This window comes from Procambarus clarkii, chromosome 40, assembly GCF_040958095.1.
Source record: "Procambarus clarkii isolate CNS0578487 chromosome 40, FALCON_Pclarkii_2.0, whole genome shotgun sequence".
Classification (NCBI taxonomy): Eukaryota; Metazoa; Arthropoda; class Malacostraca; order Decapoda; family Cambaridae; genus Procambarus; species Procambarus clarkii.
The window spans coordinates 4,612,930-4,635,429 of NC_091189.1; the positions used below are offsets into that span (position 1 = coordinate 4,612,930).

A 22,500-nucleotide genomic window follows, 5' to 3' on the forward strand; every position below is an offset into this window, starting at 1 on the left:
GACGACCACAGCATCAAGGACGACCACGGCATCAAGGACGACCACGGCCTCAAGGACGACCACGGCCTCAAGGACGACCACGGCATCAAGGACGACCACCGCCTCAAGGACGACCACGACCTCAAGGACGACCACGGCATCAAGGACGACCACGGCCTCAAGGACGACCACGGCCTCAAGGACGACCACGGCATCAAGGACGACCACGGCCTCAAGGACGACCACGGCCTCAAGGACGACCACGGCATCAAGGACGACCACGGCCTCAAGGACGACCACGGCATCAAGGACGACCACGGCCTCAAGGACGACCACGGCCTCAAGGACGACCACGGCCTCAAGGACGACCACGGCCTCAAGGACGACCACGGCCTCAAGGACGACCACGGCCTCAAGGACGACCACGGCCTCAAGGACGACCACGGCCTCAAGGACGACCACGGCCTCAAGGACGACCACGGCCTCAAGGACGACCACGGCATCAAGGACGACCACGGCCTCAAGGACGACCACGGCCTCAAGGACGACCACGGCCTCAAGGACGACCACGGCCTCAAGGACGACCACGGAATCAAGGACGACCACGGCCTCAAGGACGACCACAGCATCAAGGACGACCACGGCCTCAAGGACGACCACGGCCTCAAGGACGACCACGGCCTCAAGGACGACCACGGCCTCAAGGACGACCACGGCGGCTCACCAAGCATGTGCTGGTGGTGCCTCATCTTCCAGGAACTTTGGCGTCTATTCAATGCCAGGATGATTGGCAGTCAGGCTCGGCGCGTGATCTAACATCCACCGTTTGATTAGGTGCCTTGTAATTTTGACATGTTGACAGTTATTTTTTTGTGTGCGTGTGTTTTTGTTCACCTAGATGTACCTGCAGTGTCGAGCTTGGCTCCTAGCGCCGCCTTCCGGACGTTTTCCAGATTTCTGAAGGCTACAGGAGGTTGGCAAGGCTGCCATAGGCAGCTGTTGTTATTCTGCTAATGTAGGTTTCTGGCATGTGATGTGGGGTTATGTTCACTCCAAGGTCTTTCTTATTTTCTGATTGAAGAATCTGTCTTCCCCCTATCCTGTATTGCTGCACTGGCCTTCACACTCCTGCTACAGTCCTCATAACTTTGCACGAGGCTGGGTTAAACTCTAGCAGCCATTTGTTCAGACCATTTCTGGAGTATGTCCAAATCCGTTTGCAATGTCTCGCACTCAATCTCTGTCCTGACTCGTCTCATCAGTTTTGCATCATCTGCAAATACTGATATGAAGTAGACGATTTAATCTGTCAAGTCGTTGACATATATCAGAAACAGGATGGGCCCCTAGAACAGACCCTCGTGGCACTCCACTCGTAACCTCTCCACTTTGACGTTTCTGCTCTCACTGTAACCCTTTACTTCCTTCCTGAGAGATACTCTCTGAGGCACCTTAAGACTCTTCCCGATACACCAGACTGTTTCTCTAGTTCAAGTAGGAGTCTTTCATGCGGGACTGTATCAAATGCTTGCTGACAGTCGAGGAATATGCAGGCCGCCCATCCTTCTCTCTCATGTTTGATTTCCGTCACTTTGTTGTAGAGCTCCACTAAGTTTGTCAAGAAGGATTTTCCTTTACTAAATCCGTGTTGGTGGCTTGAGGCAAAATGTATCTGTTCTAAATGTTCTACTAGGCTGCTTCTGATCAGTCTCTATCTGTAGTTTAACGGTTTCTGTCCTCCTCCTTTATTGTAGAGTGGCACCACGTTAGCCATTTTCCAGCAGTCAGGAAGTTCTGCCGATCCTAGAGAGGAATTCAATATCGGTAATATGATGGCAAGTGGGCAGCACAATGCTTCAGCTGCCTCTTTTAGTATCCAAGGCGATATTTTGTCTTTTCCCACAGCTTTTGTCACATCCAGTTCCTACAGTTGTTTCTTTACTTCTTCTGGTGACACTGCTATTTCAGTGAGGCTTTCCTGTGGAATTGCCTGTTCGGAATGGGTTCTAAGCTCTAGTGGCAAATCAGACTCCAGCTTGATTACTTCCTGAAAGCTTTAGTTAAGTTCCTCACATACCTCCTTATCATTTTCTGTATCCTCCCTCACCTTTTTAAAGTCTGATAATTTGATCATTCACAGTCACCTTCCTCCTGATATGGAACAGTTGTGGCTGAGACTTAGCTTTAATGCAATGACATTTCTATACTGTTTCTTTGCCACTCTGCTAGTGTCTGTGTACTCATTTCTGGCCTCTTTGCATGCATTGTGATTTCCTTCTGTTTTATTTTCTCTATATTTCTTTCATGCCCCTTTGCTTCCAGACACTGCCTGTTGAACCATTGACCAATATGCTTGTCTTGCTTCTCTGGAGCATTAGTGGTGGTATATATCTCCCTTCAGCTTCTTTGAGTTTGTTTGTGACGTAGTCCATCATGCCCTGTGTTGAGTGTCCTCCGAGTTGTCTTCTCCATTCTACCCCCTCCAGGAATCTTCTGACCTTCAGGTATTCCCCCTCTCCTGTACGCTGGCCTTGCACTCTCCCCTGGTTACATTTTTTTTGGCCTTCATTGTCACTATGTATTCAAAGACTAACAAAAGAAATAGACTGTGTGTGTGTGTGTGTGTACTCACCTATTTGTACTCACCTATTTGTGCTTGCAGGATCGAGCATTGACTCTTGGATCCCGCCTTTCCAGCTATCGGTTGTTTACAGCAATGACTCATGTCCCATTTCCCTATCATACCTAGTTTTAAAAGTATGAATAGTATTTGCTTCCACAACCTGTTGTGTGTGTGTGTGTGTGTGTGTGTGTGTGTGTGTGTGTGTGTGTGTGTGTGTGTGTGTGTGTGTGTGTGTGTGTGTGTGTGTGTGTGTGTACTCACCTATTTGTGCGTGCAGGATTGAACTGTAGCTCTAGGACCCCGCTTTTCTAACCGTTGGTTGTCTAATGCAATGACTCCTGGCCTCTCTCCCTATCATACCTGTTTTTTAAAGTTACGAATGGACCACACCCACACCCCCACACCCACACACCCACACACCCACACCCCCACACCCACACCCCCACACCCACACCCCCACACCCACACCCACACCCACACCCACACCCACACACCCCCACCCCCACACACCCACACACCCACACATGGGAGCTATTCGAAGGTCAGGTTCCGGATCCGGACAATAAAATAACTTAGTGGAGCGAATGATATGGTAGGAAGTGTAAGGGTGTCGTGAACACAGGCACAGAACACTGTACCAACACTGGATGATCACGGGGTGTCGTGAACACAGGCACAGAACACTGTACCAACACTGGATGATCACGGGGTGTCGTGAACACAGGCACAGAACACTGTACCAACACTGGATGATCACGGGGTGTCGTGAACACAGGCACAGAACACTGTACCAACACTGGATGATCACGGGGTGTCGTGAACACAGGCACAGAACACTGTACCAACACTGGATGATCACGGGGTGTCGTGAACACAGGCACAGAACACTGTACCAACACTGGATGATCACGGGGTGTCGTGAACACAGGCACAGAACACTGTACCAACACTGGATGATCACGGGGTGTCGTGAACACAGGCACAGAACACTGTACCAACACTGGATGATCACGGGGTGTCGTGAACACAGGCACAGAACACTGTACCAACACTGGATGATCACGGGGTGTCGTGAACACAGGCACAGAACACTGTACCAACACTGGATGATCACGGGGTGTCGTGAACACAAGCACAGAACACTGTACCAACACTGGATGATCACGGGGTGTCGTGAACACAGGCACAGAACACTGTACCAACACTGGATGATCACGGGGTGTCGTGAACACAGGCACAGAACACTGTACCAACACTGGATGATCACGGGGTGTCGTGAACACAGGCACAGAACACTGTACCAACACTGGATGATCACGGGGTGTCGTGAACACAGGCACAGAACACTGTACCAACACTGGATGATCACGGGGTGTCGTGAACACAGGCACAGAACACTGTACCAACACTGGATGATCACGTGGTGTCGTGAACACAGGCACAGAACACTGTACCGACACTGGATGATCACGGGGTGTCGTGAACACAGGCACAGAACACTGTACCAACACTGGATGATCACGGGGTGTCGTGAACACTGGCACAGAACACTGTACCAACACTGGATGATCACGGGGTGTCGTGAATACAGGCACAGAACACTGTACCAACACTGGATGATCACGGGGTGTCGTGAACACTGGCACAGAACACTGTACCAACACTGGATGATCACGGGGTGTCGTGAACACAGGCACAGAACACTGTACCAACACTGGATGATCACGGGGTGTCGTGAACACAGGCACAGAACACTGTACCAACACTGGATGATCACGGGGTGTCGTGAACACAGGCACAGAACACTGTACCAACACTGGATGATCACGGGGTGTCGTGAACACTGGCACAGAACACTGTACCAACACTGGATGATCACGGGGTGTCGTGAACACAAGCACAGAACACTGTACCAACACTGGATGATCACGGGGTGTCGTGAACACAGGCACAGAACACTGTACCAACACTGGATGATCACGGGGTGTCGTGAACACTGGCACAGAACACTGTACCAACACTGGATGATCACGGGGTGTCGTGAACACAGGCACAGAACACTGTACCAACACTGGATGATCACGGGGTGTCGTGAACACAGGCACAGAACACTGTACCAACACTGGATGATCACGGGGTGTCGTGAACACAGGCACAGAACACTGTACCAACACTGGATGATCACGGGGTGTCGTGAACACAGGCACAGAACACTGTACCAACACTGGATGATCACGGGGTGTCGTGAACACAGGCACAGAACACTGTACCAACACTGGATGATCACGGGGTGTCGTGAACACAGGCACAGAACACTGTACCAACACTGGATGATCACGGGGTGTCGTGAACACTGGCACAGAACACTGTACCAACACTGGATGATCACGGGGTGTCGTGAACACAGGCACAGAACACTGTACCAACACTGGATGATCACGGGGTGTCGTGAACACAGGCACAGAACACTGTACCAACACTGGATGATCACGGGGTGTCGTGAACACAGGCACAGAACACTGTACCAACACTGGATGATCACGGGGTGTCGTGAACACAGGCACAGAACACTGTACCAACACTGGATGATCACGGGGTGTCGTGAACACTGGCACAGAACACTGTACCAACACTGGATGATCACGGGGTGTCGTGAACACAGGCACAGAACACTGTACCAACACCAGAGGCTCGTGGCTTTTCAACCTTCTTCAAGTGTGTGAAATATTGCCGGGACAAAAGGTGACATTTTCAAGACGTATTTAGACAGGTTCCTGCAGGAAGTTCCCTGCCTTAGCCCGGTGGTCATTGATGTGTGGGTCTGCTGGCCGCTGCCTCCTGCTGTTGCAACATCTTTTCTGGTCAAGTCATCCCCCCACTCCCCTCCCCCACCACCTAAATGACACCCGCTAGGTTGCTGGAGTAAAAAAAAACTCTCAAAACAGGCAAAATGTAAACCTCAGGTAAACCACAGGTAAACCACAGCGTCTGCCAGAAGCAACGCCTGTAGTCTGTACTAAGCCCACGCGTCATCCCAGAGAGTTGGTGACAGTCTCAAGACAATATACATGTTTACCACCTGTCAACTTGACCAAAGCTTCTTCGGCGCTGGTCTCTGTTCGGCCAAGGTCAAGGCGGCCTTCAGCCATCCTCACTATCCACCAAATGCTTCTTAATATTTTTTTTCTTCCGTGGCAAACTGTGAGGGTAAAAAAAGTAAATACGCTCGTATTCGCGCCGTCAGTCACGTAGCCTCCTGAATACGCCTCATTCCTGCATTACTTACGCATTCATAAGCGTATCTCTGTTTATCATGTCTCTCTCTTGTTCTGTGGCTGCTTATAAACATATATACATATGCCTGAAGCATGTCGTGGTCCAGGGGTTAGGACACGAGTCTGGGATGACACAGGACAGGGGTTCGATTTCCCCGTCTGTTCCAGGGATTTTCTCACAGACGCATCTCTGTAATAACTTGAAATAAAGTAAACGTTAATATTATTAGCGGCTCAGTACTGATATTTTCACACTAAGGACGCTCACTGAGCGTGTGGAGCTGCCAGGTGCTGGAGCATGATGAGCATGTGGAGCTGCCAGGTGCTGGAGCATGATGAGCATGTGGAGCTGCCAGGTGCTGGAGCATGATGAGCATGTGGAGCTGCCAGGTGCTGGAGCATGATGAGCATGTGGAGCTGCCAGGTGCTGGAGCATGATGAGCATGTGGAGCTGCCAGGTGCTGGAGCATGATGAGCATGTGGAGCTGCCAGGTGCTGGAGCATGATGAGCATGTGGAGCTGCCAGGTGCTGGAGCATGATGAGCATGTGGAGCTGCCAGGTGCTGGAGCATGATGAGCATGTGGAGCTGCCAGGTGCTGGAGCGTGAAGAGGGTGTGTGGAGCTGCCAGGTGCTGGAGCGTGATGAGCATGTGGACCTGCCAGGTGTGACGAGGGTTAACGATCGCGTTCCTGTTTCCTGTGAGTCGTTGCTTGAGGATCAAGTCCGAGACTCGTCTCGTCTCGTCTCTCATGCACAACTCATTTCCAGCATGTCAGTTGTGCTCACCTCCAGGCCACACTCACATGAGCTACAAGACTGGAACAGTTACTCTGGGCGGACATTAACTATGGTTGAGCAGGTGCGACCACAGGCACTCTCATATAATCATTCCCTAAATGAGTCTCAATGACCAGTTTGTTTACGCCCGGAAGCGGTGGTGCCACGTCTCGCTGTTTGTGTTTGTGGACTAACACGTCACTTCCATAACAACGGAGTTTTGTCCCCTCCAACTAGCAACGCCTCGTTTGACCACGCCTCCTCTCCTAGCCACGCCCCCTCTCCTAGCCACGCCTCCTCTTCTAGCCACGCCCCCTCTCCTAGCCACGCCTCTCTTGTTCACATACACACAGGCCTCTCGTTTGGCTGAGTGGACAGCGCTTGGGATTCGTAATCCTAGGGTCCGGGGATCGATCCCCGGCGATGGCGGAAACTAATGGGCAGAGTTTCTTTCACCTTGATGCCCTGTTCACCTAACAGTAAACAGGTACTTGGGAGTTAGACAGCTGTTACGGGCTGCTTCCTGGGTGTGTGTGTGGAAAAAAATTAGCAGATTGATTGACAGTTGAGAGGCGGGCCGAAAGAGCCCTACTGGAAGAGATGGTGGGTGGGTGGGTCGGCCTACGTGACACTACTCATGCCTCACAACGCTCACCTCACCCCCAAAGAACCCCTTCCCCAACCTAACCCCTGCCCCCACCTAACCCCTCCCACACCCAAAGTACCACCATCACAATTACAACTGATTTTGAAGGTGACATTAGCGGGGCGGGTTCCCGCCTTCAGCCGGGTGTGGTCACGTCCTCTCCCTAATACCCGGCTCATACATGTGTTACAACACAGTGAAATATAATACACCTCCTCCATGACAGCAGCGTCCACACACCATCCCAGGCGTGCCTCATCCCTCACCTCTCCTTCCTCACACCTCATGACGAGTCAGGGGTCTCATACACGTCCTCATTACAGACAAGACGTCTCCCCAGTTCACCTTCAGTCAACCGCAGTTCCCATTCTTATCTCCCCATATTTATTCATATATGTGTCTGACCTTCGGGTGAAACACTCCAGTGATCTCACGTCTTGTGTAAGGAATCGTTCACGACCTTCTGTACCACTGATGTCAGACCAATCCTGCAGTATGCAGCTCGAGCTTGGAATCCATACCTAGTTAAACACAAGACAAAGTTAGAGAAGATTCAGAGGTATGCCACCAGATTAGTCCCAGAATTGAGAGGTATGAGCTACGAAGAAAGGCTAAGGGAGCTGAACCTCACGTCCCTAGAAGACAGAAGAGTAAGGGGAGACATGATAACCACCTACAAAATTCTCAGTGGAATTGACAGGGTGGACAAAGACAAACTATTTAGCACTGGTGGAACACGAACAAAGGGACAGGTGGAAACTTAGCACCCAAATGAGAGACAGAGCCACAGAGATATTAGAAAGAACTATTTTAGTGTCACAGTAGTTAACAAATGGAATGCATTAGGCAGTGTTGTGGTGGAGGCTGGACTCCATACACAGTTTTAAATGTAGATATGATAGAGCCCAGTAGGCTCAGGAACCTGTACACCAGTTGATTGACAGTTGACAGGCAGTTGTGGACCCCAAACCCTCTCCACTACCGCTTACTCGAGGGGTCTGGGGTCCACTACCACTCACAGGAGGGGTTTGGGGTCCACTACCGCTCATAGAAGAGGTTTGGGGTCCACTACCGCTCACAGAAGGGGTTTGGGGTCCACTACCGCTCATAGGAGGGGTTTGGGGTCCACTACCGCTCATCGGAAAGGTTTGGGGTCCACACATATAATGTGTGTCCTGTATTATAGACGCTACCTGGTGGACGACTTTACACATATGTTCTCTACAAATGACAGGATGAACAACCCAGTGGGTTTTCTTGTGAGGTGAGGTGTTGAACAGTGAGGTGTTGAACAGGCTGCTGGGCCGGTGTGTTCACCGACAGGACGAGCTGGCGACGCTGCCCAATAAACTCGCAATAAAATACAAATCACACATGCACCTGTGGTTCAGAGACCCACAGGTGCTCTAGGAAATGCTGTTTGTTTCAGAATATCAAAACAAAATAGACCCCACTAAGAACACTTGGCAAGCAACGGTATCAACACCAATCAGTGTGAGGTTAGTTAACTGTATGAGGAATGTTTATGGAGCAATGAGTGACGGTGTGAGTGACTCACAGTGACGGCCAGATGGTGTGAGTGACTCACAGTGACCACCAGATGGTGTGAGTGACTCACAGTGACCCCCAGACGGTGTGAGTGACTCACAGTGACGGCCAGATGGTGTGAGTGACTCACAGTGACCACCAGATGGTGTGAGTGACTCACAGTGACCCCCAGATGGTGTGAGTGACTCACAGTGACCACCAGATGGTGTGAGTGACTCACAGTGACCGCCAGATGGTGTGAGTGACTCACAGTGACCGCCAGATGGTGTGAGTGACTCACAGTGACCACCAGATGGTGTAAGTGACTCACAGTGACCGCCAGATGGTGTGAGTGACTCACAGTGACCACCAGATGGTGTAAGTGACTCACAGTGACCGCCAGACGGTGTGAGTGACTCACAGTGACCACCAGATGGTGTAAGTGACTCACAGTGACCACCAGATGGTGTAAGTGACTCACAGTGACCACCAGATGGTGTGAGTGACTCACAGTGACCGCCAGATGGTGTGAGTGACTCACAGTGACCGCCAGATGGTGTAAGTGACTCACAGTGACCACCAGATAGTGTGAGTGACTCACAGTGACCGCCAGATGGTGTGAGTGACTCACAGTGACCGCCAGATGGTGTGAGTGACTCACAGTGACCGCCAGATGGTGTGAGTGACTCACAGTGACCACCAGATGGTGTGAGTGACTCACAGTGACCGCCAGACGGTGTGAGTGACTCACAGTGACCGCCAGATGGTGTGAGTGACTCACAGTGACCACCAGATAGTGTGAGTGACTCACAGTGACCGCCAGATGGTGTGAGTGACTCACAGTGACCGCCAGATGGTGTGAGTGACTCACAGTGACCACCAGATGGTGTGAGTGACTCACAGTGACCGCCAGATGGTGTGAGTGACTCACAGTGACCGCCAGATGGTGTGAGTGACTCACAGTGACCACCAGATGGTGTGAGTGACTCACAGTGACCACCAGATGGTGTGAGTGACTCACAGTGACCACATCAACGTGACGCTTGACACGTAGGAATACAGGGAGAGGTGGATATACCGCCCTGGCGCCACCTGGAGACTGCTTGCTTCTTCACCCCCCGCCCCCCCCCCCCCCCCCTCCTTCCCTCAGCTCCTGGGCCCGCCTCTACACCTCCACCATAGCTGGAACCCTCCCCCCCTCCTCTCTACCTCCACCATCTGTCCGGACAGGTGTTGTGGTGTCCAGCCCTGACAATCCAGCCCATACTCCTAAGATGTCCCATCGTCAAGGAACTATCGTACTAAAGTGCCCTAATCCTAATCTTTCTGAGGACCCAAACCAGAAAACGGGACAGTACGTCAAGAATCGACTTGAGAATGGTCCAGGACGGACCGAAACGTCGTCGTCCCTTCAAATTCTAGTGTGTGGTCTGGTCAACACAGTACGTCAATTTCGCGAGCTGCTACCATTTTCTAGTACGACAATTTTTGGCCTTCGGAGGAATATACGTCTTCATGTAGTGAAATAAATAAAAGAGCATTGTTCTCACGATAAGGGTTCATCAGGCAGCCTAGGTGAGGTTAAGAGTTTGGCTTGTGTTGGTAATTGTGCTCATCGCAGCTGCGGCAGTTCGTATTGTGCGTTCACTGCGGCAGAACTGAACACCTGGTGTGTCCTGTTGACTGTTAACGGTTAACCTGGTGTCCTGTTAACTGGTACCCCTGTGTCCTGTTAACTGGTACCCTTGTGTCCTGTTAACTGGTACCCTTGTGTCCTGTTAACTGGTACCCTTGTGTCCTGTTAACTGGTACCCTTGTGTCCTGTTAACTGGTACCCCTGTGTCCTGTTAACTGGTACCCTTGTGTCCTGTTAACTGGTACCCTTGTGTCCTGTTAACTGGTACCCCTGTGTCCTGTTAACTGGTACCCTTGTGTCCTGTTAACTGGTACCCTTGTGTCCTGTTGTTGGCCTCCCTGCAGTAAGCGTCTGATGGTCTGTGCAGTGGCCGGGAGGGACCTGTCATCCGGTGGAGGTGGCCGGCGGGTCGTTTATCTTGCTCGCTGAGATGAGACCCTGGGGGACCCTGGGGGGACCCGGGGGGACCCTTGGGGGACCTGGGGGGACCCGGGGGGGACCCAGGGGGACCCTGGGGGACCCTGGGGGGACCCGGGGGGACCCGGGGGGACCTGGGGGGACCCGGGGGGACCCAGGGGGACTCTGGGGGGACCCGGGGGGTGTTGCTACTCTTTAACTATCCGGCGGGAGCTGTTCTGTTATGTCTGCTTCCGGTTGTGTCTGTTCTGTCTGCTTCCGGTTGTGTCTGTTCTGTCTGCTTCCGGTTGTGTCTGTTCTGTCATGTCTGTTCTGTCAGTTGGGTCTGTTCTGCGATGTCTGATGGCTTCGGCAAGTGGCGGTTGGCGATTGTGCCTGGTGATTGTGGTTGGTGATTGTGCCTGGTGATTGTGCTTGGTGATTGTGCCTGGTGATTGTGCTTGGTGATTGTGCTTGGTGATTGTGCCTGGTGATTGTGCTTGGTGATTGTGCCTGGTGATTGTGGTTCATAATGGTCCTGGCTTTTCCCCTCCTCACAATCCCCATGAATTCCCTAACTCTTCAATCCTTCCCCAGATTCTGGGAACAAAATGACAACAGCTGCGCCCGGCCAGACAGACAAACTCTTACCAATCAGTCAATCCCTCAGATTCTAAAGTCTTACGCTCATAAGGTAATGTACTCATTGAACCGCCTACCCGTCGAAGCCGTAAATATTAAGACAGTGCCGTACGTTACCTTGTGATGGTTTCGGGGTTTAGCATCCCCTGCGGTCCGGTCCTCGAGCAGGTCTCCTTGTTCCTGGACTGGTCAACCAGGCTGTTGGACGCGGCTGCTCGCAGCCTGAAGTATGAATTACAGCCTGGTTGATCAGGTATCATTTGGAGGTGTTTGTCAAGTTCCTACTTGAACACTGTGAGGGGTTGGCCAGTTATGCCACTTAAATTATGCTCCTCTAACAGTATGTTGTTAAAACTTCAGCTACGCGGAACAAAAAGTTGCAAGTAGCACGGGCTATGGTGAGCCCCGTAGTGGACTTTCGCGACACAGACAGTGCAGTAGTTGAAAGGAAACAATTCTCAAGAATATGGAATTCACAAGATTCCTTATTACCATTGAGGCCACTTGAGACGGTGTCCCAAGGGAGCATTCACGTAAATTCTCATTCCATTATAAGAGGCATGAGCTACAAAGACAGTATAGTATGCCACCATACAGACCCCAGAAAGTGAATAGAAAGAAGGGAGACATGATCACGCCGTACAAAGTCCTCGAGAATCGATAAGACTTACAAGGTCATGCTCCGTGTCACGGGAGGGACACGAACGACAGAAAGTTGATGAGAATTAAGTACCCAGTGAGCCACAGGTGTATTATACACCTTAATTGTTTGGTTATTGAATGATCTAGGGAGAGAAGTGGCTACTTCTACCACACTCCACACGGTAGGTAGGTGGTAGAGGTAGACTCCACACGGATTGTGGAGTGGTAGAGGTAGACTCCACACGGATTGTGGAGTGGTAGAGGTAGACTCCATACCCAATAAACTCACTCTTCGGTACAAAATTAATAAAACGCAATAATATTTTTCAACCTGCCTCTCCCACCTGCCTCTCCCTGGCTCTGTAATACTCTCCCTCACCCCCCCCCTTCCCCATTATCGGGCTCCATGGGGGTACCTCGGGCTCCGTCTATGCAATATCCTGGCAATTTATTTCAGTCTATCAATATATTTTAACTGTGATATATTGCCTCTTGAAATGATACCTCGTAAGGTCCACTTGCCCCTAAGTCTCCCCTCTCCCCACTGCAGTCTCCGTGGCGCAGTGGTACCTACCTGGCACCACTGTACCACTGTAGGTTTACCCACTGGTGCTCTTAAGTATATATTTCGTTAAACAGTGCAAACAATGTTTACAGTAGAGTGTAACCTGGTCCTACTGGTCTCTCACAGAGCCAATGGTGCGGTCAAGGACACGTTTAGTCTCAAGTCAACTGAGAAACAGCGGCTGCCTCCGCCCCGTTACATTCCTTACTACAACAGTATTGATAATGACTAATTACGGGATCACCAGTGGTTCATCAACCCGTCCTCGCAAATTTAATAAGTCAATATTGACTTATTAGTTGCGTGCATAGGTGACATACTAAACATAATAGTTTCCCTTGAAAAGCTTCATAGAAAACACCGACCTTACCTAACCTACTTAGTATGTTAAAATAAGCATCTTATAGCTTCGTAATTACAATTGTTACTTAACCTATTATAGGTATAGGTTAGGTAATAATTGTAATTACGAAGCAATAAGATGCTTATCTTAACATACTAAGTAGGTTAGGTAAGGTCGGTGTTTTCTATGAAGCTTTTCAAGGGAAACTATTATGTTAAGTATGTCACCTATGCACATATTTAATAAGTCAATATTGACTTATTAAATTTGCGAGAACGGGTTGGGTTCATGGGGGGCACCGTGCCCTGTTGACTTTAATTATTACTGAGACATTTCTTCTTTTGATGTAATCATTTATTGACAGTTGTGTTAATTTAATACTGTCTCCTGTGTTGCTGTGTCTCCTGTGTTGCTGTGTCTCCTGTGTTGCTGTGTCTCCTGAGTTGCTGTGTCTCCTGTGTTGCTGTGTCTCCTGTGTTGCTGTGTCTCCTGTGTTGCTGTGTCTCCTGTGTTGCTGTGTCTCCTGTGTTGCTGTGTCTCCCGTGTTGCTGTGTCTCCTGTGTTGCTGTCTCCTGTGTTGCTGTCTCCTGTGTTGCTGTGTCTCCTGTGTTGCTGTGTCTCCTGTGTTGCTGTGTCTCCTGTGTTGCTGTGTCTCCTGTGTTGCTGTGTCTCCTGTGTTGCTGTGTCTCCTGAGTTGCTGTGTCTCCTGTGTTGCTGTGTCTCCTGTGTTGCTGTGTCTCCTGTGTTGCTGTGTCTCCTGTGTTGCTGTGTCTCCTGTGTTGCTGTGTCTCCCGTGTTGCTGTGTTGCTGTGTCTCCTGTGTTGCTGTCTCCTGTGTTGCTGTGTCTCCTGTGTTGCTGTGTCTCCTGTGTTGCTGTGTCTCCTGTGTTGCTGTCTCCTGTGTTGCTGTGTCTCCTGTGTTGCTGTGTCTCCTGTGTTGCTGTGTCTCCTGTGTTGCTGTCTCCTGTGTTGCTGTGTCTCCCGTGTTGCTGTGTCTCCTGTGTTGCTGTGTCTCCTGTGTTGCTGTGTCTCCCGTGTTGTTGTGTTGCTGTGTCTCCTGTGTTGCTGTCTCCTGTGTTGCTGTGTCTCCTGTGTTGTATTCTGTTCTCGTATTACAATCTGGTGTGTCAACACTGGCGCGTGATTTTTTTTCTTGCACAGTTTCCCTTTATATATTTGTATTCTCTTGCTGTGGACTTGCTTGTGTTCTCTTTGTCTTTGGAATTATTATTGGATTCAACATCTTGTTGTTATCTGCCTTCACATATCCAATTGACTCTGGACGACCTGCTTAATTTGGCGGTCGTTTATTCCTTAATTCCCGCTCTCTGGGACAGGAAACCTGTAAGTTGGCCTGCATCTCACTCGAGGCCCTGGGAGCCCTCACCTGGCATGTGTAGCACTCTTTCACTCGAGGCCCTGGGAGCCCTCACCTGGCATGTGTGGCACTCTCTCACTCGAGGCCCTGGGAGCCCTCACCTGGCATGTGTAGCACTCTCTCACTCGAGGCCCTGGGAGCCCTCACCTGGCATGTGTAGCACTCCCTCACTCGAGGCCCTGGGAGCCCTCACCTGGCATGTGTAGCACTCTCTCACTCGAGGCCCTGGGAGCCCTCACCTGGCATGTGTAGCACTCTCTCACTCGAGGCCCTGGGAGCCCTCACCTGGCATGTGTAGCACTCTTTCACTCGAGGCCCTGGGAGCCCTCACCTGGCATGTGTGGCACTCTCTCACTCGAGGCCCTGGGAGCCCTCACCTGGCATGTGTAGCACTCTCTCACTCGAGGCCCTGGGAGCCCTCACCTGGCATGTGTAGCACTCTCTCACTCGAGGCCCTGGGAGCCCTCACCTGGTATGTGTAGCACTCTCTCACTCGAGGCCCTGGGAGCCCTCACCTGGCATGTGTGGCACTCCCTCACTCGAGGCCCTGGGAGCCCTCACCTGGCATGTGTAGCACTCCCTCACTCGAGGCCCTGGGAGCCCTCACCTGGCATGTGTAGCACTCTCTCACTCGAGGCCCTGGGAGCCCTCACCTGGCATGTGTAGGACTCTCTCACTCGAGGCCCTGGGAGCCCTCACCTGGCATGTGTAGCACTCTCTCACTCGAGGCCCTGGGAGCCCTCACCTGGCATGTGTAGCACTCTCTCACTCGAGGCCCTGGGAGCCCTCACCTGGTATGTGTAGCACTCTCTCACTCGAGGCCCTGGGAGCCCTCACCTGGCATGTGTGGCACTCCCTCACTCGAGGCCCTGGGAGCCCTCACCTGGCATGTGTGGCACTTCCTCACTCGAGGCCCTGGGAGCCCTCACCTGGCATGTGTGGCACTCCCTCACTCGAGGCCCTGGGAGCCCTCACCTGGCATGTGTGGCACTCCCTCACACGAGGCCCTGGGAGCCCTCACCTGGCATGTGTGGCACTCCCTCACTCGAGGCCCTGGGAGCCCTCACCTGGCATGTGTGGCACTCCCTCACTCGAGGCCCTGGGAGCCCTCACCTGGCATGTGTGGCACTCCCTCACTCGAGGCCCTGGGAGCCCTCACCTGGCATGTGTGGCACTCCCTCACTCGAGGCCCTGGGAGCCCTCACCTGGCATGTGTGGCACTCCCTCACTCGAGGCCCTGGGAGCCCTCACCTGGCATGTGTAGCACTCTCTCACTCGAGACCCTGGGAGCCCTCACCTGGCAAGTGTGGCACTTTGTTACAGTATCGACACCGTTGCTGGAGTGGCGATTTCGGCGCCATCTATGGGCCAGCACTCCAACTCCCAAGTATTAGGCGAGACGCAGACAACGCCATCTGTTGGCGGTGGTGTGGCGTCGGTGAAAGGCTCCTGTTTCATACCTCAGTTAGACAGTGAGGTCGATGATGATGACCTCTGGCGGGGGGGGGGGGATGTAACGATATCAACGCCATCCAGATTGTGCAAGCAATTATAATTTCAGTTCCCCGGTGGAAGGGTGTTATCTTAAGGCCACTCAGTATACTGTTTGTCTAGCTAATGACGTTTATGTTCACAGAAGTGACGTGAGGAGGCCATTGTGCTGAGGAGGGCAGGTCACCTTGGGCAGTCCAGAACTGTTGAGTTGGTCCTGTGAGAGGACAAAGTGGCCGTCGTCGGTAGTAGCAGTGTGTTAGCGGTTGGATTTATGTAGTGTTGTATGGACAGACGTACCCGGGAATTGGCCAAAAAGAGTTACGAGACGACAGTAGTGTTCGTCTGTTGAGAAGTGCTGCTAGTGTGTTGCTAGAAACTTCTGCTGGGGTGTTAGCTACCCTTGTACGTGATTATTTGAGACTCCTGGCAGCGTGTTGCTAAAGCTCCTCTGCCAGTGTGTTTCTGGAGAGCAGATGTTGGGTAATGGGACATTATGATGATAAGGTGAGTGTGGACTGGCCCATGTTGAGGAAGGTGAACTCGCCGGTGATTGCCATTGAGTGTGGACGACTTGTACCTGGACATAGTGGATTTGCCGGGATTTGATAAATACTGCCGATCTATTGAGTGTCCTGAGTGAAGGCGACAAAGTGTAAATATGTGTAGTAATACTTAAAGATATATATATATATATATATATATATATATATATATATATATATATATATATATATATATATATATATTGGTGAAGGTGTAATTGCATATTGTTTATCCCCTTTATTCTTTGCACTACTACTTGCCACAGCCAGTTCTTGAAAGTTTACCATCGACTCTGGGTAGGATCAAGAAGAAGAGGTTATAAGACACGTTAACAAAAAGAACACAGCTACTGGCCCAAGCTGGCCGTAACACACTTTCTCACTAGAGGCCCTTGCAGCCCCTCACCTGGCATGTGTGACTCTGCTACACCCACCTTCACCTTGCTCGGGTCCACGTGTCCTTAAAACGAGTTCCTTGCGCCACCTGCTGCAGCGACCCGGCGCTGAGGTCATCGGGGCTTCGGGGTGTTTGTGTCAGCTCCCCCTTCCCTCCTTCCCTCATCCCCCTCCCACCTCACCCTCACCAGGGCCCCATGCTGATTCTTTCTTTACTATTCACCCCATACCCATCCCTTGGGCGGTGGTGGAAATGGTTACAGAGGCACCCAGTAAAAGTCAGTTTTTGTACTATTTTTGTTTTAAAAAGTCCGAGAAAGTTAAGTTAAAACCAAGCTCAAATATTGCTAGGCCTAGTGTAGCACATGTATGTACCGTGTGTTAGGCCTAGGATGGTTAGCTTAGGTTTTATTAGCAACATAAATACAAAACCTTTTCCGGTTCGTCTAAATTAAGTAATACAAAAGTCAACTTTCTGGTGGTCCATCACGACATATTGGTACTCGCGACCACTTGGTTACTATTAGTACTTTCATTTGAGGAGGCTGGGCTGTACACACACACACACACACACACACACACACACGTGGTGGAGGCGCACACGTGGTAATTACCCACTTGTTCCAGAGCTGATGTCACATCTCGCCGTGAAGTGCTGAGTACGCTGGAAACGCACCAGGTCTAGGGAAGTGGGGGGGGGGGAGGTGCTAGCGATTGCTGGAGGCAAGAGTTGGTTGTGTGAGGGGGGGGGGGAGATGTTTGAGGTGCAGGGAGAGATGTACTCACTTGTACTAAAAAAAATTCAGTTGATTGACGGTTGAGAGGCGGACCCAAAGAGCCAGAGCTCAAACCCCGCAAGCACAACTAGGTGAGTACCTAGTTGTGCTTGCGGGGGTTGAGCTCTGGCTCTTTGGGTCCGCCTTTCCGGACTAGTCTGGTGGCATACCTCTGAATCTTTTTTAACTTTGTTTTGTGTTTAAATAGGTATGGACTCCAGGCTGGAGCTGCATATTCCAGGATTGGTCTGACATAAATGGTATACAAGATCGTGAACGATTCCTTAAACAAGTTCCGGAGTGTTTGTATGGGGGGAGGGGGCGGGTGGTAGTGATGGAGGGTGAGAGTGAGTGAGGGTGCAGGTGAGTGGTGAGTCAGTACTGTGGGCTGAAGGAGCATGAGGACGTGAGGGAAGCAACGTACATATATCGCTCGGTCTTGACCTACTTCACCACCCCCGCCAACCCCCGCCAACCCCCGCCTCCCCCCGCCAACCCCAGCCAACCCTCGTATGTGCACCCACTATACTGCTGGTGGCGGGGCAAGGGTGAGACTTAGTTTGGGTGATACAGTGGCCACAATATCAGTGTGTCGTTGATTCGACGTCAAATTGGCACTGTTCTTGTACATTGTACACATACCCGGGCATGCCCACTCAGTGGTTATGCCCAGGTTATACGTTTACAGAGCGTAGGGACGCCGTTATCAACGTTGCTTCCTCGTTACGTCAACAACGTGTGACCCACTGTGCCCGGGAGTCTAGGAAATGATTCGAGTTAATAAAAACAAATCAGGGTGTTTGTCGCCCCCCGAGGTCACAGCCCCAGCGACCCACAGTGTTGCTACCATCCTTCCCCAGGCGCCCCCCGGTGCTGCCAAATTGTACACAAAGACCTTATATGACTAAGCTTTAAGGCAAGTTATTTTCCCTTTAGGTTAGGCTGTTTTAGGCTCGGGCTAGGTTAGGGTTTTAAAATCCATTGCCGAACTGTTTCGTGAACAATGTGATTTGAATCCAGTCACTCCTGTGGACCCTTTCGTGATCCTATATAGTCGTGCGGACCCCTGTGGACCTCTGCGGACCCCCTGTGGACCCCTGTGGACCCCTGTGGACCCCTGTGGACCCCTGCGGACCCCTGCGGACCCCTGTGGTGCACAGGGGACGAATGCAAACTTTATATTAATGTAATGTTAGTGTTGGCGCCACCGAGTCTGGATGAAAGTGAAGTGGAGGTGTAATAGATGCTTCCTCTTGCAGCTTCCTCCTGCCTCGACGGTCCTATCGGGGGGGGGGGGGGGTCCTCGGTCCTGGGGGGAGTCCTCGGTCCTGAGGGGGGGCAAGGACCCCCTCCACGGGGGAGTGCCACCGTCAGGCTGCAGGTTGAGCGTCGAGGCACCCGGCAGGGACGCGAGGACCCACAAACTTGGCAATCTTAACTTAATGATGTTTATGTACTTTGTTACCTTGTGGGCATACCAGGTCATGGCTGGCACAGTATCCAGGTCACCTGGAGAAAGTGGCAACTGGCAGTCACTTGGAGATAAATTAATAAATGACACACACACACACACACACACACACACACACACACACACACTCGTACACACACACACACACACACTCGTACACACACACACACACACACTCGTACACACACACACTCGTACACACACACACACACACACTCGTACACACACACACTCGTACACACACACACTCGTACACACACACACACTCGTACACACACACACACGCACTCGTACACACACACACTCGTACACACACACTCTCATACTCTCACTCACTCTCTCACACTCTCACACTCTCTCTCTCCTATCAATTATCAGAGGAATTGATAGGGGTAGATAAGGATAAATGGGTATATGTCAGACCAATCCCAGAGTTTGCAGCTCCAGCATGGAGTCCATATCTCGTCAAGCTCAAGACTAAATTGAAGAAAGTTCTAAGGTTTGCCACCAGACTAGTATCCGAGCTGAGGGGTATGAGCTACGAGGAGAGGTACGGGAACTAAACCTCGCGTCGCTGGAAGACAGAAGAGTTAAGGAAGACATGATCACTATATACAAGAGTATCAGAGCAGTTGATCGGATAGATAAGGTCAATTTATTTAACACGAGGAGCACACACAGTAGGGGACACAGGTTGAAGTTGAGTACCCAAATGAGCCACAGAGACATGAGAAAGAACTTTTTAGTGTCAGAGTAGTTAACAAACGGAATGTATTAGGAAGTGATGTGGTGGAGGCTGACTCCATACACAGCTTCAAATGTAGATAGGAGCCCAATAGGCTCGGGAATCTGTACATCGGTTGATTGGTCCCGCCTCTCAATATTCAAAGAGCCAAAGCTCAACCCCCACAAGCTAAACTAGGTGAGTACAGCTTGGTGAGTACACACACACTTATAAGATTCAGTATAAAGCTGCAGATTTGAACAAATAGCGGAAGTGTCGAAAATATTTTAACATCAGTATAAACTCTCGTGATCGTCGTCACTTTCCTCTGTTCAAAGGCATTTGAACAGGAGAGTAAATGGTGATGATACTTTAGTAACCCATGCAATCCCTGAATAGTTTTTTTCAGTGGGATTGCAAATTGTGTGTTCATGCAACTTCACGTAGCTTCTGACCTTATAGTATTCATATTAATATAATATATAGTATATTATATATATATAGTATATATAGTCATATTAATATAATATATATAGTATACATATTAATATAATATTATAGAATATAAGGTTTATATTAACCTTATAGTGGTGTGAGATATGTCTGCATTCTTAAGTTGCACAACGTTAGCAACCCTCCATGCTGCAGGGACACATATACAGTTAATTGATTTAATAAACAATGATGTTAGAGAACTGTCAGGCCTCTTATGATATGCTTTCAAGACTGACATTTGTAGCAAAGATAACAATTTTGCACAGCAGATTTAATTATTATATAGGACTTTTGTAGTAAATAGATATTTCGAAAACATTACTGTAGTTGGGAAAATTGGACATTTGTTGATGACATAACATTTTTCACTTATTATAATAGATTCTATTTTTTAAATGGGATTTATAAGTGACATATCGGACCTGCGTAACTGTCTAGGGCCTGCTTACTGACGGCAGGTCTGAGTGTGGTGGAAAAATATATTTAGTGAACCAGACGCAGGTTCGAATCCTCGTCACTGCCCTTGTGGATTTGTTTATATTTAGTGAAGTCAGAACTTACATGATGTTTCATGTTTTGATGTGATTCAGAAACTACTAAGCCTCGTTCTCCCCCCCCCCCCCCCTCCAACCGTTTCCAGGCGTGTTTCTGACGGCCTAACAAGGCAATTAACGGAGTTCCGACCTATGTTGTTGAGATAAGACGCACATTGTGGAGACAACACCACCTCTGATAAGGACACTATATATAAGAGAGAGCACTTACACCGTCCAGATAAAGTACTCGTAATGGAAATTATTCCCCGAAGTGGTGAAGATCCTTCCCTGGCAGGTAAGTGTGTAGCTAAAGTTAAGGTAGTGTACATGGGGATATATAGTGATATATATGAAGATGGTGGAGACGGCTATATATGGTGTGAATGACCTAGATGGGTGTGTTGACGTTGTAACGGCTGATTACCATTGTAACCCTTGCCAGACACCACTGTACCACTGTAGGTTTACCCACTGGTGCTCTTAAGTATATTCCGTTAAACAGTGTAAACAATGTTTACAGTAGGTTGACCAGACCACACACTAGAAATTGAAGGGACGACGACGTTTCGGTCCGTCCTGGACCATTCTCAAGTCGATTGAGAATGTTTACAATATGTAAACAATACATGTTTACATAAACAATACAATACATGTTTACAATATGTAAACAATACATGTATGTTTACAATATGTAAAAAGAATGTAATGAGATTGACAATGTTTACAGTAGAGTGTAACCTGGTCCTACTGGTCTCTCACAGAGCCAATGGTACGGTCAAGGATACGTTCAGTCTCAAGTCAACTAAGAAACCCCGGCTGCCACCACAAGAGTATTGATAATGACTAATTACGGGATCACCAGTAGTTCATAGGGGGCGGGGCACCGTGCCTTGTTACTTTAATTATTACTGAGACATTTCTTCTTTTGATGTAATCATTTACTGACAGTTGTTAAACTATTTAATATTGGAGAATTTTGGATGTTTCTACAAGAAGGTCCAACGTCCTTGACATTGGCGATGACAAAGGGGAAACATGAGACACATAAAGATTAAAATTTAACTATTTTATTTAATCGAAAGTATGATATTCACCAAAATTCCCTGTGCTACTCACTATCCTACACTGGCAAAATGGTAAGTAATTTTGACATGGACAATACATCAGAGATAACAGACGTTATCTTGGACTACGGCCTCTTATCCTGCTGGAGATTCACCGACTCTCAACCCGGTCTGGCCCCAGTCCTTCACTCCCAAGGCACTCTAAATTCTATCCTCCGTTGTTGTTGTTGTTATAGATTCAGCTACTCTGAATAAGTTCCAAGTAGCACGGGCTATGGTGAGCCCGTAGTGGACTTACCTGGCACAAGAGCGGTGTTCTATCCTCCATACGCCGAGGTATATATACCCAAAACTGCCCCAGCTGGTGTTTTTTTCGCAATTACAAGTGGCTGAGAATTATCCCAAACTATCTCATAACTAATGACTTGTCAAACTCTTATCTATCTCGTTAATGTGAGGTGAAACAGCATCCTATATGAATTTTCCATTAAAAGTTGTTTTGACACGAGTTATAACTAATGGCCGGTGAGGTCAAACTCCTGACCTCTTACACATACTCCCCAGGACAGGGG

At 49.9% G+C, this 22,500-nt stretch overlaps 3 protein-coding genes across 3 annotated transcripts in view; 2 read left to right on the plus strand and 1 right to left on the minus strand.

Annotated features, from left to right (window-relative positions):
• LOC138372982 (collagen alpha-1(XXI) chain-like) overlaps positions 1 to 795 on the plus strand; it is a 1,023-nt gene extending 228 nt beyond the window's left edge. Inside the window, exon 1 of the mRNA XM_069339023.1 lies at positions 1 to 795. This exon is cut by the window's left edge and continues 228 nt beyond it. Coding sequence (XP_069195124.1) covers positions 1 to 795 — 795 coding nt within the window.
• The window catches only part of LOC123757830 (uncharacterized), a 160,063-nt gene that overhangs the window by 104,013 nt on the left and 33,550 nt on the right, over positions 1 to 22,500 (plus strand). The window contains exon 2 of the mRNA XM_069338635.1: positions 20,969 to 21,159. The gene's annotated coding sequence lies outside the window, so the exon portion shown is untranslated. The remainder of the gene's footprint in view (positions 1 to 20,968; positions 21,160 to 22,500) is intronic.
• Positions 13,423 to 16,979, minus strand: LOC138372983 (uncharacterized). Its single transcript, XM_069339024.1, has 2 exons — positions 16,901 to 16,979; positions 13,423 to 14,171 (listed from the first exon to the last, which is right to left on the minus strand). The coding sequence occupies exons 1-2, from the start codon at positions 16,977 to 16,979 to the stop codon at positions 13,423 to 13,425; spliced, it is 828 nt and encodes a 275-aa protein (XP_069195125.1).